The following is a 15,850-nucleotide window of genomic DNA, read 5'->3' on the forward strand; positions in this document are numbered from 1 at the left end:
CTATTACCACAGTGTTGAGCTCATCCCAAGTTCACACTGTCATGAACATGTCCCACGATGTCCAGTCAAAACATCCTCTCAAACACTCCACTGATTTCTCATCCCATGTCTGGATGGTTCTCAACTCAGGCTTGCTGGTTTTAAGCTGCTGTTTATACGTAGAGACTGACCAAGTGGGCAGCGTTGTTGTCTGAGTCACCTAGTGGTGGCTTTGGATACCCCCTATATGCATCCTTTATGTTGCCAAAGCACAGCTCTAGTGTCCTCTCTCCTGTAGTGGGACAGGTAATATACTGGTAAAAGTGGGGGAATGCATGTTTCAGGAGCAGCATGTTCTAACCTAACCACAGTATCATACATCATATCTGCAGCAGCCCGAGCATTTGCCATTGGATGAATATAGACAATCGTTACAAACTCCCTAGGGAGGTAGGAAGGTCTAAACAAGAACAGTTTCTCAATATCATCAGAACAATGTCACTCTCGAAGTGTATAGTTCTCGCACCATCTCCTTTTACATAGATGCACACACCTCCACCTGCTTTTATTCCCGTCACCAGTGGATTACGATCCGTTCTCAGAGGATCACTAAACCCTGCACGCGAAGTGAGGCATTGTCTTTTTTTTGGGGGGGGGGGGGATTTTTCCTCCTTTTTCTCTGAATTGTATTTGGCCAATTACCCCACTCTTCTGAGCCGTTCCGGGTGCTGCTCCACCCCCTCTGCCGATCTGGGAAGGGCTGCATCCTCTGATCAATGTGGAGTTGCCAGCTGCTTCTTTACGCCTGACAGTGAAGCGTTTCGCCAGGGGGACGTAGCACATGGGAGGATCGCGCTATTCCCGCTATTCCCTGAACAGGCGCCCCAATCAACCAGAGGAGGCACTAGTGCAGCGACCTGGACACATACCCACATCACCCACCCAGACGCCGGAATTGTCACCTTTATTGTTTAGCTGTGTTTCAGTAAAACACAGCAGGCAGCTGTCCCTGTACTCGGTGAAATACCTCACAGCCGACTGGAGCTCCACTAGTTGCTTGGGGAGAGAGTGTGTTTGCAAGGGTCACTATCGGTAGAGGTGGCCTGCTGTCATGGGCCCTGACCCTCCGTCTCACCCGTGCATGCTGACATCTCCAAGTTCTTACTGCCCATGTATTCGCACTCCCATAGCAGTTCCAAGGAGACACTGTTATACCGCCTGCCATACTGCCTCAAAGGCCAAAGCTTTTCCCTGCTGTACCGAAAAATGCCAGTGACTGTACTGGTCTGCTAAACTGTGGCGGTATGCTCTCCTGTTGTTAAAGCTTGTGTCGGAGCTGGAAGCAGCAGGTGGAAATCAAACATCAGCAAGCAGGCTGCATGTGTGCTCTGTGGTACTATTAGATGCATCTTATGTGCCTTTGATGTATTGAAGACATTGGATAGTCCACGACCAATAGTTGGTGTCACACTTGATTATAAACGACAAAACACAAAAAAAGAAAAACAAGCAAACAAAACAAGTATATTTGACGTGCCAAAGACGTCCGTCACCACCGTGCAGCACCAGGTCCACAGTCCATTGTTCTTACAGACAATGTACTGTATTGGTACTTTTCCTTTGTACTGCAGAAACAAAGATAGGTTCAGGAAGGACATCTGTATAAACCTGTTCAGGCTTACCTGAGGTGCATTAGTGGCTACTAGAAAGGCATTTGTTCGACCAGGGTGGTCGTAGTCATGCATGGCAGCTGCTACATAAAGGGCCATCAGTTCCAGAGCAGGGATGTTCCAGGCCAGGCAGCCATAGCTTTCATCGGAGATGGAGGAGCTCTTGGAGGAGGCGTAGGATATCCTGCCTGGTGAGATACCGCTATCTGAATCTGTTAAAAGACAACAGCACACAAGGGAGATGTGTCTCTACAAAATACCCGTGATGTTGAAACCAAGATTATGGGGCAACACTGCACGGCAAAATCCTTTGAGAATTCAGCATATCCAACAACAACGCAAATGGAAAACTGTGATTGTGGGGGAAATGTGGGGCTTTTGTGAACGCTGATATCTCACAATTCACACACTGTTATGCTCTCTCTCTCTCTCTCGCTCTCTCTCCACTCAAACACCCTCTCCTCTTATCATTTGCTCGGTCTGCTTAAAGGTGCTGTGTGCATGTTTTGGCTGTCCTGTGGAACGGTATGTCTAGTACAGAACAAAACCCTTCACCCACACTGGCCCTTTCTGGATAAGATTGCCCACCCCTGGTCTAGCAAACATGGGCACAGGGTTCTGATCGGTTCTGACTGAGACTCCCAACATTTCACTCAATCGTTCATCTTCAGCTGCTTCTCCAAGGTTGGGTCGCGGCTGCAGCAAGCTAAGCAGGGCACTCTAGATGTCCCTCTCCCCAGCAATGCCCTCCAGCTCCTCCTGGGGGATTCCAAGGCGTTCTCAGGCCAGACTGGACATGTAGTCCCTCCAGCGAGTTCTGGGTCTACCACGGGGTCTCCTCCCAGTTGGCTGTGCCCGGTAAACCTCAAAAGGAAGGCGCCCAGGAGGCATCCTAATCAGATGACCGAACCACCTCAACTGGCTCCTTTTGACGTGATGTCTGAGCTTCTCACCCTACCTCTAAGGCTGAGCCCAGACACCCTACGGAGGAAACTCATTTCAGCCGCTTGTATCCGCGATCTCACCCTTTCGGTCACTACCCGAAGCTCATGACCATAGGTGAGGGTTGGAACGAAGACTGACTGGTAGATTGAGAGCTTTGCCTTCCGCCTCAGCTCCCTCTTCACCACAACAGTCCAGTACAACATCCGCATTACTGCTGACGCTGCACCAATCCGCCTGTCGATCTCCCGCTCCATCCTACCCTCACTCGTGAACAAGACCCCGAGATACTTGAACTCCTTCACTTGAGGCAACAACTCATCCCCAACCCGGAGGGAGAAATCCACCATTTTCCGGTAGAGAACCTGGCCTCACACTTGGAGGTGCAACATTTCTCCCAATGTTTATGAACACATAATCACAGCACCCATGCCCGCTGAATAGTTTTGTTACTGTTTGAAGCCCTGCTGAACAAAAGACTTGGCTTACAAATCTTTGTGTGAATTGCATAATTAGCTGTCTTCAGCTAGTTATGCAGTGATCACAGAAAACTATATAGCTACACCAGGAATTGGAAAATGGGATTCAAAAATGTTAGATGTTGCCAATTAAACCGTGTGTCAATTACATTTCTATCATTATGTTTGCTTTGCTTGCTTTAAGTTGCTGTTGTTCATATCATTGCATGACAAAGGTTGGGTGTGATACATGGCACCTTCAATTTACATTCCTGTCTCCTTTTAATCCCCCCCCCCCCCGCCTTTTCTCCCCAATTGTACTTGGCCAATGCGAAGCGGTGCAGAGGCCTCTCGCTTCCTGGTGTAATGATCGCCGCGGGTCCATCAGGACCTTAGCAAACGGCCACTCCTACGCAAATGTGACCACAGCAGCACCTTCTCATGGTACCTCCTGTTTTCACAAAGTCTGCTGCAGGGACGACCGGATTCCCGGCGGTATAACTGGGTGGGTCGATTGGGCTCGTTAGCCTTGGTTGGCAGCCAATCTAGGAGAAGGACAACTCTGATTTCAAACCCGGGTAGGTGAAGCTCGTTAACATGTCGGGCAGTTTATCTAGGAGAAGGCAAACTCTGATTTAAACCTCCGCTGCCTTGCGGGTATACTTGTCTACGTGAAAGGTTTCAGGAAGAAACCCTGAGGAAACATCTGCATCCGTCTCCATTGCCAGTCGTCTCGCTTAGTCTTGCCACTGGTAGGTGGTCTCGGACGAGAGAGTGGGGTTGGTGATGCGCCACTCTTCCTCACTTTAATCATTGCGCAAGTCATCAGTCATCCATCACATGATGACTAGATGGCCCTTGTCGCTGCAACAGATGAATAACATTAATTTGGCCAATTACCCCACTATTCGGAGCCATCCCCGTCGCTGTTCCACCCCATCTGCTGATCCGGGGAGGGCTGCAGACTACCACATGCCTCCTCCGATACATGTGGAGTCACCAGCCGCTTCTTTTCACGTGACAGTGAGGAATTTCGCCAGGGGGAGGTAGTGCATGGGAGGATCACGCGATTCCCCCCAGTTCCCCTTCCCCCTGAACAGGTGCCCCAACTGAACAGAGGAGGTGCTAGTGCAGCGACCAGGGCACATACCCACATCCGGCTTCCCACCCGCAGACACGGCCAATTGTGTCTGTAGGGATTTAATTCCTCTCTGACTGTCTCTAAAGGCCCAGAAACACCAAACCGACTAGCGACGGTGAAGGCCGACTGTTGCGTCACCTCACGTCGGCTGCCGTCTGGGCCAAAAAGTAGCACTTCAACACACCGCAAAGACTACAGCCGACGGCCAACTAGCATGCACGTTCTGCACTGATTCGCTAAGCTGAACAGCCAATCAGAGTGATCGCTCTCACCGACGGGCCCCGCTGATTCAACATGCTGAATCAGCTGAAAAGCTGTCGACAGGGGTCCGACTAGTGCCGATGGTGCAGGACACACCACAATAACTAGGGTCACAGACGCTCACCGACGGCCCAACATTGGCTGACAGCTGACCGTCGGCCTGGTGTGTCAGGGCCCTTACTTCACAAAACACAAGCGCCCCTGGCAGTCACTGAGGAAAATGTCAGGGCGTTAGCCTTGATTCGTGTCTAAAATATCATCCATAGAGACTTGGCTGGGAATCTTAGCATTTTAATCCACCCTTCAAAACACTTCTGAAAGCCACAAGATACATTTATTACTGACCATTTTGCAAAGTTTCTCCAAGTCTCACCTCTTTTCATGACAGTCACTATTCCCCTAAACACATTTCCAGTGTGCATTTTTACCCGTGTACAAATATCTATCAGATATCGTGTACAAATATCTATCAGATACTGCAGGATCGCTACCTGGAAGAGGAGGGGCTGAATGCTGGGCGCTGATTGATGGATAATCGAGACAATCATTATTTTACAAAAAGTCATTACTTGTGATGTCATAAGGTGGGAACATGCCAAAAGTCTTTGGTTTAAAATTTCTGGGGGTTAATGAAGGAGTTTCTGCTAGTCTTCAATGGTTATTACACTTTTACTGCCGATAGGAACCATTTTAGGACCAATAAAAGCTTTTCACCAGCATTTCTTGAAACTCAAAGGTTTTGGGTTATTTGCTTTGTTGACTGAACTGAAATCTCATCAGTACGGTTACCGCCAGTTTTAGAGTACTGTGTTAAAAAGTCTGTTTTGGTCAAGCATTTACTTTCATCTATTTTTTATAGTGGCAACGTATGTTTATAACAGCACTTAGGGTAAAGGTTAATGCATGCATATGCACTGATCTAATTTTTAACATTATACTTTTCCATGCATAAGGATCTTTTGCAAAAGACTACAAGTAGACTGAATAATACATCTTGAAAATGAGTTTCCAGATACAGTAAACTTATAAAGTTGACTGTCAGCTGTACTTGACAACATTGCTGCTTGAGTGTCTTTATGCATGCTCAACAATCAAGGTGAGGAAATTCCAGGGAGTTGAATCAGTTCATCTGGAGAAACGTTTCATCATCATCATCATCTAAGTGACCTCTTCAGTCTCAGCTGACTGCAGGTACCCCCACCCTTATAAACAATACAGTGACTGCAGCAATCCCCACCCTTATAAACAATACAGTGCATAACGACCCAAACCAACGACCAGTTTCATGTGGAAATATGGTGTGACCATTAACTAGAGTTACAGTGACCATGTGTACCATTCACAGAGGATTTGGGAATAGTTGCAATCACAGCATTGTAAAATGGCGACAGACGTACTGTTACAGCCATGACATGGCCAATGTCGGGCCGTCGGTGAGCGTCTGTGGCCTTAGTTTCTGCAGTGTGTCCCGCATCGTTGGCACTAGACGGATCCCTGTCGGCAGCTTATTGAATCGACAGCAGAGCCCGTCGGTGAGAGAGATCACTCTGATTGGCTGTTCAGCTTAGTATTTGCTGTAGTAGCCATGATTTCACCCATTCAGTGCGATTTCTCCTTACTTTCAGCTCCGCCTCTTCCTTTCTTGTTCCACAACCAAAAGACCAGGGGCTGACAACGCCAGAGCCATTTACAACTTTTTATCAGCTATATTACAACTTCATCTGTGGTGAACAAGAGTTGAGTGACAATAGTACGCAAACTCTGCCTTGTTTACAGTTTGTATATCCGCAGTCCTGGGTCTTCCGGTTTCAAATTTTGAATGACAAATACAGGCTACCACCACCTGCTGGTATGGAGCAAACTACCACCACCTGCTGTTATGGAGAGTTATTTCCTCTCACGCAGGTGTTATTATTTCCTCTCACGACCAACCGTCGGCCATTGTCGGGCTGTCGGTGAACGTCTCTGACCCTAGTTTTTGTGGCGTGTCCTGCACCGTCGGCACTAGTCGCACCCCTGTTGGCAACATGTTGAATCTGCGGAGACCGCCGGTGAGAGAGATCACTCTGATTGACTTTTCAGCTTAGTGAATCAGTGCAGAACGTACATGCTAGTTGGCCATTGGCTGTAGTCTTTGTGGTGTGGTGTGTTCAAGTGCTACTTTTTGGCCCAGACGGCAGGCGGCATGAGGCGACGCAACAGTCGGCCTTCGTCACCGCTAGTCGGTTTGGTGTGTCTGGGCCTTAATGGTCACAGCAATTTGCATAGGAAACTGATTGTTGGTTTTGGTCGTTATGCCACTGTATTGTTTATAAGGGTGGGGACACCTGCAGTCACTGTATTGTTTATAAGGGTGGGGACACCTGCAGTCACTGTATTGTTTATAAGGGTGGGGGTACTTGCAGTCACTGTATTGTTTATAAGGGTGGGGACACCTGCAGTCACTGTATTGTTTATAAGGGTGGGGACACCTGCAGTCACTGTATTGTTTATAAGGGTGGGGGTACCTGCAGTCACTGTATTGTTTATAAGGGTGGGGACACCTGCAGTCACTATATTGTTTATAAGGGTGGGGACACCTGCAGTCACTGTATTGTTTATAAGGGTGGGACACCTGCAGCCACTGTATTGTTTATAAGGGTGGGGACACCTGCAGTCACTGTATTGTTTATAAGGGTGGGACACCTGCAGCCACTGTATTGTTTATAAGGGTGGGACACCTGCAGCCACTGTATTGTTTATAAGGGTGGGACACCTGCAGTCACTGTATTGTTTATAAGGGTGGGGACACCTGCAGCCACTGTATTGTTTATAAGGGTGAGGTACCTGCAGTGAGTTGAGACTGAAGAGGTCACTTAGACGATGATGATGATGAAACGTTTCTATCAATAAATGTTGTGTTCAGATGAACTGATTCACCTTTCTGTGACTGATTCTCGAGGTATACTGTGTGTATCCAGCCGGAAAAAAAAATACTGTGGTTCAGTCATCTGTAAAGGTTGTAACCAGAAATCGATGAAATCAGACCATAAAGTAATTAGTTTATGGGTACACTTTTTACCTGTGTCACTTCCTGTCACAAGTTCATTGTGGATCTGCTGGAAGCCAGGGATTGGCCGAGTGGTCAAGTACCAGACAGCGTGGAGGACATCAGTAGCATGGACCCGGTTATGATCTGTGATTTCAGCCACAACATTTTGAGTAAGTGTGATCCTGTCAGTATGTGAGCACTTATTTTAAAACAAATATTAGCACACATTTTTTGTGTGTGTGTGAATTTTCTCCCCAATTGTACTTGGCCAATTACCCCACTCTTCTGAGCCGTCCCGGTCGTTGCTCCACCCCCTCTGCTGATCCGGGGAGGGCTGCAGACTACCACATGCCTCCTCCCATACATGTGGAGTTACCAGCCACTTCTTTTCACCTGACAGTGAGGAGTTTCACCAGGGGGACGTAGCGCATGGGAGGATCACGCTATTCCCCCCAGTTCCCCCTTCCCCCCGAACAGGCGCCCCGACCGACCAGAGGAGGCGCTAGTGCAGCGACCAGGACACATACCCACATCCGGCTTCCCACCCGCAGACACTGCCAACTGTGTCTGTACGGACGCCTGGCCAAGCCGGAGGTAACACGGGGATTCGATCCGGCGAACCCCTAACATGTAAGTCTTGGAACATCAGCTGATAAAATGGACTACTTACAAGGAATGTCTCTGTAGCCATTCTCTAACGCACAGAAGTACATCATGAACTCCCTCACAGGGATCTTGAAGATTTCAAACAAACACGTATCCTGGAACAAGGTGTATGTCACCTGGGGGAACATCATAAAACCAGCTTTGTTAGAAGACACAAGATATGGGGTATCCATTACTCCCCCTGTTGGGCAGCAGAGCACGGACTGAATACAATAGGCCCAAAAAGCAGGCAGTAATTTGACAGTAATTATATTTTCATTCATCACATGTAAAGCGTCAACGTCCGGATAAGGACCATTTACAATTTCAGTACACAACAGGATATGAGAAGACAAAGAAGAGACGGAGAGTGGATACATGGCTGTCTTATGGGTTATGTACATACATAGCTGAGTACCCGTCCCGTCTTCCCTCCTGTTCTTTCCACCAAGTCGAAGATCTGAAAGTTCCAGCTGTTGATTTTCTCCATGAGGGCATCGTGCTCCTCCAGCATGGGGTCCAGTCTGAGCTCCTGTTACCCAGGGGACAACCAAATGACCATGGATATCAGCACACATTGTACTACTTCACACGCACACAATGAAACCAAAATGTAGTCTTCACCACTGGAGGCGTACATGTTTAGAAGCCATGCTCTTCTGGAGGGGGGTCGAGGGGATTTCTCTGTGGCCCCATTAGAACCTGGCACTACCATGCATCCTGAGTGATCTGATCACAAGTGGACAGCTCCAAATACAGGTCTGGACGCCTTGAGATCCGGTCACTAAGGACGCATTCAGAGGTGGCCCAGGACACATATGTCCAAATATGTAGTTTAGTCTGAACACAAATGTGTCCCTGTCAACACTGAAGGACCGCCTAGTTGTCAGTGTATGTGTGACGTAGAACTCCTACCGAAAACAACCATGGGCGGTCAAACTGACCACCGGGTTTTAAACTCTATATTTTAAATGCAAATATATGCAATTTTAGGAGAATTCAGGTCTGTATCTTGTTTTCACAAATCTATTAAACTTTGACAACCCAAAACGGTCATAATGCCCGTCTTGGTCGTTCTATTAAATGTAGAGCAAGGGATGGCAGAGGAGCTTGGGACCAGGGACCCGAGTGGCCTTACGGGGTTGTAACTCAACAGCTTGAGCCAGGCCATGCAGAGCCTTACTAAAATCATTTAAAAATCAGTGCAAAGAGACAAGAACAGCAGTTACGCGAGACCTACGATGAAAACTATACAGTACAAATGCCGGCACATCTTAGGAGCAGATAGAACTGGACCTGATGCCTTCAAAGAACCACCTACGATTGTGAGAATGATCCAGATCTTTCAGGACATTCGTATTTGTGAAGCAGTGGGTGGCCGTACCTCTGATTCCTGAGTCTGCGGCTCTTTGCTGGGGCTGCTCTTCTCCTCGGCCTGCTCCTCCTCCACCTGGCCCTGGTTCCCAGACACCTCCGCTCTCTTTTCTCTGGACGGATCCACCTCCGCACTCTCCTCCCTGATTAGAGGCTCTCCCATGAACTCCATACCTTCACCTGCAGCACCCACGCATGCACACACACACACACACACACACACACACACACACACACACACACACACACACACACACACACACACATTGTGCTGCCTTTAAAGTTAAGTTAGTAATTTAAGTAAACTAGGTAAATAAGTTAGTTAAATAACCGCTCGGTTTGGCGGACACTATGGGTGGACTATTTTGGCGCCTGTGGCGCAGGGGCTTGTGGGAACGTGTTGTTACTCTCCGTATCTTCCCCTAGCTTAGCCTTTCTTCAGTCGAGCAGACAGACAGGACGGACAGTGATGAACACGTGTTGTTGCTGAATGTATTTTGATATACTTCTGCCTTGGAGACTGTTTGTCTGTCAGTAACGTATGTAAATAATTATCACACACATTTTCTCAAGTGATGTCATGTTAGAAACTTCGTTTTGGTAAACATGCGCTCTGCTAGTTAACAGTAACAGCAGTAGTTAGCGGTTACAGCAGAAGTTAGCGTGTGCTCTGCTAGTTAGCAGTTACAGCAGTAGTTAGCAGTAACAGCAGCAGTTAGCAGTTACAGCAGAGGTTAGCAGTAACAGCAGTAGTTAGCATGTGCTCTTCTAGTTAGCAGTTACAGCAGTAGTTAGTTAGCAGTTACAGCAGTAGTTAGTTAGCAGTTACAGCAGTAGTTAGCAGTAACAGCAGTAGTTAGCAGTAACAGCAGTAGTTAGCGGTTACAGCAGAAGTTAGCATGTGCTCTGCTAGTTAGCAGTTACAGCAGTAGTTAGCTGTTACAGCAGAAGTTAGCAGTAACAGTAGTAGTTAGTTAGCAGTTACAGCAGTAGTTAGTTAGCGGTTACAGCCGTAGTTACTTAGCAGTAACAGCAGTAGTTAGTTAGCAGTTACAGCAGTAGTTACCAGTAACAGCAGTGGTTAGCAGTAACAGAAGTAGTTACAGCAGTAGTTAGCAGTTACAGCAGTAGTTACAGCAGTAGTTAGCAGTTACAGCAGTAGTTAGCAGTAACAGCAGTAGTTACAGCAGTAGTTAGCAGTTACAGCAATAGTTAGCAGTTACAGCAGTAGTTAGCTAGCAGTTACAGCAGTAGTTAGTTAGCAGTAACAACAGTAGTTAGCGGTTACAGCAGAAGTTAGCAGTAACAGCAGTAGTTAGTTAGCAGTAACAGCAGTAGTTAGCAGTAACAGCAGAAGTTAGCAGTAACAGCCGTAGTTAGTTAGCAGTAACAGCAGTAGTTAGCAGTAACAGCAGTAGTTAGCAGTTACAGCAGTAGTTTCAGCAGTAGTTAGCAGTTACAGCAATATTTAGTTAGCAGTTACAGCAGTAGGTAGTTAGCAGTTACAGCAGTAGTTAGTTAGCAGTTACAGCAGTAGTTAGTTAGCAGTAACAACAGTAGTTAGCAGTAACAGCAGTAGTTAGCATTTACAGCAGTAGTTACAGCAGTAGTTAGCAGTAACAGCAGTAGTTAGCAGTTACAGCAGTAGTTACAGCAGTAGTTAGCAGTTACAGCAGTAGTTAGTTAGCAGTAACAGCAGTAGTTAGCATTTACAGTAGTAGTTACAGCAGTAGTTAGCAGTAACAGCAGTAGTTAGCAGTTACAGCCGTAGTTACTTAGCAGTTACAGCAGTAGTTAGTTAGCGGTTACAGCCGTAGTTACTTAGCAGTAACAGCAGTAGTTAGTTAGCAGTTACAGCAGTAGTTAGCAGTAACAGCAGTAGTTAGCATGTGATCTGCTAGTTAGCAGTTACAGCAGTAGTTAGCTAGCAGTTACAGCAGTAGTTAGCTAGCAGTTACAGCAGTAGTTAGTTAGCAGTTACAGCAGTAGTTAGTTAGCAGTTACAGCAGTAGTTAGCAGTAACAGCAGTAGTTAGCATGTGCTCTGCTAGTTAGCAGTTACAGCAGTAGTTAGTTAGCAGTTACAGCAGTAGTTAGCTAGCAGTTACAGCAGTAGTTAGCTAGCAGTTACAGCAGTAGTTAGTTAGCAGTTAAGGCAGTAGTTAGCAGTAACAGCAGTAGTTAGCATGTGCTCTGCTAGTTAGCAGTTACAGCAGTAGTTAGTTAGCAGTTACAGCAGTAGTTAGCTAGCAGTTACAGCAGTAGTTAGCTAGCAGTTACAGCAGTAGTTAGCTAGCAGATACAGCAGTAGTTAGTTAGCAGTTACAGCAGTAGTTAGGTAGCAGTTACAGCAGTAGTTAGTTAGCAGTTACAGCAGTAGTTAGCAGTAACAGCAGTAGTTAGCATGTGCTCTGCTAGTTAGCAGTTACAGCAGTAGTTAGTTAGCAGTTACAGCAGTAGTTAGCTAGCAGTTACAGCAGTAGTTAGTTAGCAGTTACAGCAGCAGTTAGCTCTGTTCACTAATGATTTTTGATTTGTAGTTGTGGTAGTTGAGCTGTGTTTCTATACAGTACATTGCTGCTTTACATTCTGGTAGGAATTGTGCATTTATGTAGTTATGTGTATAATACTTACTGGCAACATGACTATGTTGATTGTATACGATTTATTTCATTTCTGTTATGTTTCAGTTTTACAAAACAAAAGAAAAAAACAAAAACAAAAAAGGAAACAAGACTTCAGTGCAATACCAGAGAAGTCCAGCCTTGTGTGTTTACTGGAGGACTTTTGGATGTTAACTGGCTGTCTAGCTTTGCACAAGAGTATGCGCTGCGAGGCCAGTACACACACACATCCATCCATCCATCCATCCATTATCCGAACCACTTATCCTGCTCTCCGGGTCGCGGGGACGCTAAAGCCTATCCCAGCAGTCATTAGGTGGCAGGCGGAGAGACACCCTGGACAGGCCACCAGGCCATCACAGGGCACAGTACACACATACACATGTAAAAACACAAGAGCCCCAGAAAGCACAATTGAGTTATTATGACACATTTTTTCTATTAAAAAAAAAGAAAATTCTATAAGTTTTCTTTTTTTTCCTATAAAGTTTTTTCCCTGTAAAAGAAAAGAAAAATTGCACTTCCTTTTGAGGATTTAAAACCAAGACACGAGTCTCTGGGTCAAAATCTTGCAGCATGTGGCAGGTAAAAGTACTAAATGTGTACTTTGAGGATGTACATGGTTCATCAACACAGGTGTTATGCAAACCTAAATGAAAAACAAAGTTGGTGATGAGTTCTGTGTGGGGAAGGGAGGGTGGTCTGGTCTCACCTGTCTCGAGTCTGGGTAATTGGCTCTAGACAAGTCGAAACAAGCCTCGTGGCTACGCCCAACAAAGACACACCAGGGACAGGGAGAGATCAGAAGCCGTGGGGATGTGGACTCGCAAAGCTGCCTCCCAAACAACAGACGTTTAACTGCATGTGTGTCTTTATCCTGCCAACATTAAGTCCTCTTAATGATCTTTGTTGCACTCGCCGCCACCACGCTGATTTGTGTCTCTGCAGCGGACATCCCTGCTGGGGTGCAGACATACCGCAGCAGGAGTATGTTCCTTTCCCTTACACAAATCATTAACTATAAAAAAAAATCAGTCTAAATCATGATACCTCAATAAACTATGGAGCAGGTTAGATTAAAAAAAAAAAAAACCAAACAAAACAAAACAAAACAAACAATATAATTTCCCCTGCAAGATTCCGAATATTACTGATTACGTCAATCTGTGTGTGTGTGTGTGTGCGTGTGTGTGCATGTGTGTTTGTATGTGTGTGTGTGTGTGTGTGTGTTATTTTGTCCAGCAGATGGCAGTATTGGCCTTCACATAGGAGGAGCAGGCACGCAACGTCAAGTTCTTTACTGTAAAATGTTCAGTCCTACAGGAAGCAGGTCACAGAAAAAAACAACAAAAAACCGGAGGGCCCCAAAACTGAGAACACACAACCACCAGCTGGGATGGACACAAGTCTTGAATATTTAAATATCAGAAAGAATATTAATAATTCAACTGCGATTGGGGATTAAATGTTTTATTAGGCGTTATTAAGCCTGGGCTGAACGAATACCAGCAGTTACCCAACCCCATAACACCCAAAAGACCATCAAAAATGTTCAGGTGCTAGTACAGTAGTTATTCTTTTATTTATTTACTCACTTCTTTGTTTTATTTTAATTGAATTGAATTTTTTATTTATTTATTTATTTTTGCTTTTGTTTCCTTTTTCGTGTTTGTAATGAACCTACTGTAATGTGGTTTAATTCTGTTCTGAGTAGCGGCCTACAGGACGGGGTAGGGGTACATAGAGGGGAGCAGGATGTGGGTAAATGGGATTTGGGGATGGCAAAATGTTGAAAAAAATATCATAGTCTTTCAACTGTCACGCTTCAGTTTGATTTGCTTTCCTTGGAAAAATAATAATAAAAAATGATTAAACCTTACTAATTAAGAAAACGAGGTACACCCTCCTCCTCCCACATTGCAGCTAAATGGGAATATGTTACCTAAAGATACAAGAGAGACGAGCTCCGTGGCCATCTTCAAATTAAGGTGTAAAATATATCTTTTTAATTTAGCTAATAAAGCTGCCTTTTATCTACTCATTTACACTTGATAGTTATTTTTCACATTAACTCTATTGTAAAATTCACTTTATCATCTTTTTTTTGGGGGGGGGGGATTTTTTTCTCCCTTTTCTCCCCAACTGTATCCAGCCAATTACCCCACTCTTCCGAGCTGTCCCGGTCTCTGCTCCACCCCCTCTGCTGATCCGGGGAGGGCTGCAGACTACCACATGCCTCCTCCCATACATGTGGAGTCACCAGCCGCTTCTTTTCACCTGACAGTGAGGAGTTTCACCAGGGGGACATAGCGCGTGGGAGGATCACACTATTTCCCCCCAGCCCTCCCCACAAACAGGCGCTCCAACTGACCAGAGGAGGCGCTAGTGCAGTGACCAGGACACATACCCACATCCGGCTTCCCACCCGCAGACACGGCCAACTGTGTCTGTAGGGACGCCCGACCAAGCCGGAGGTAACACGGGAGTCGAACCGCTGATCCCCGTGTTGGTAGACAACAGAACAGACCGCCATGCTACCTGGACGAAGTAGGTGCCCAGACGCCCCATCTTACATTGGTCTTAACTTTCATTCTCTGTTGTTGAGTCTGCAGAACCTTTAAACCGACGTTTTGGCTTGAACCTGCAAACACGAGTGGCCCTGACTGACTGGGCGACCACGTCAACGAGACTGAGTGATCCGTTTGACACGATTGGGCCGCTGGATCAGGTGACCATAACGTAAGTGAAGTTACACGATTGGTTGGCCGAGAGGCATGAGGGAGAGCGCACAGGTAAGGCACCCCAAATAACAATCCCTGAAGAAACACTCACTGGCCGATTCATAAAAGGACTGCGGGGCTTTTGCGGCCGCTAAACCTGCACAAATGAAGAACCCGCGTAATCCTCTAAGCTAGCTGCAAAATATGAAATGCACCCCTAAACTGCACTGCCAAGCGAATAGTGTCTCGGTGCCCCTGTGCTAATTGCACCGATTTACAAACCCCAATACCACTGAAGTTTGGATGTTGTGTAAAACGTGAATAAAAACAGAATACAATGATTTGCAAATCCTTTTCCACTTATATTCAGTTGAATGCACTACAAAGACAAGATATTTAATGTTCAAACTGATAAACTTTATTGTTTTTTTGCAAATATTCACTCATTTTGAATTTGATACCTGCAACACGTTCCAAAGAAGCTGGGACAGGGGCATGTTCCCCACTGTGTTACACCACCTTTCCTTTTAACAACACTCAATAAGCGTTTGGGAACTGAGGACACTACTTGTTGAAGCTTTGTAGGTGGAATTCTTTCCCATTCTTGCTTGATGTACGACTTCAGTTGCTCAGCAGTCCGGGGTCTCTGTTGTCGTATTTTGCGCTTCATAATGCGCCACACATGTTCAATGGGAGACAGGTCTGGACTGCAGGTAGGCCAGTCCAGTACCCGCACTCTTTTACTACGAAGCCCCGCTGTTGGAACACGTGCAGAATGTGGCTTGGCATTGTCTTGCTGAAATAAGCAGGGACGTCCCTGAAAAAGACGTCGCTTGGATGGCAGCATATGTTGCCCCAAAAACCGTATGTACCTTTCAGCATGAATGGAGCCTTCACAGATGTTCAAGTTACCCATGATGCCATGGGCACTAACACACCCCCATACCATCCCAGATGCTGGCTTCTGAACTTTGCGCTGTTAACAATCTGGATGGTCCTTTTCCTC

At 46.2% G+C, this 15,850-nt stretch overlaps 1 protein-coding gene across 1 annotated transcript in view; it reads right to left on the minus strand.

Moving 5' to 3' along the window:
* The window catches only part of pde3b (phosphodiesterase 3B), a 129,123-nt gene that overhangs the window by 23,452 nt on the left and 89,821 nt on the right, over positions 1-15,850 (minus strand). The window contains exons 8-12 of the mRNA XM_056278360.1: positions 9,512-9,681; positions 8,534-8,659; positions 8,153-8,264; positions 7,513-7,626; positions 1,662-1,861 (exon numbers count right to left, since the gene is read on the minus strand). Coding sequence (XP_056134335.1) covers positions 1,662-1,861; positions 7,513-7,626; positions 8,153-8,264; positions 8,534-8,659; positions 9,512-9,681 — 722 coding nt within the window. The remainder of the gene's footprint in view (positions 1-1,661; positions 1,862-7,512; positions 7,627-8,152; positions 8,265-8,533; positions 8,660-9,511; positions 9,682-15,850) is intronic.

Source organism: Lampris incognitus, chromosome 4 (genome assembly GCF_029633865.1).
Source record: "Lampris incognitus isolate fLamInc1 chromosome 4, fLamInc1.hap2, whole genome shotgun sequence".
Lineage (NCBI taxonomy): Eukaryota > Metazoa > Chordata > Actinopteri > Lampriformes > Lampridae > Lampris > Lampris incognitus.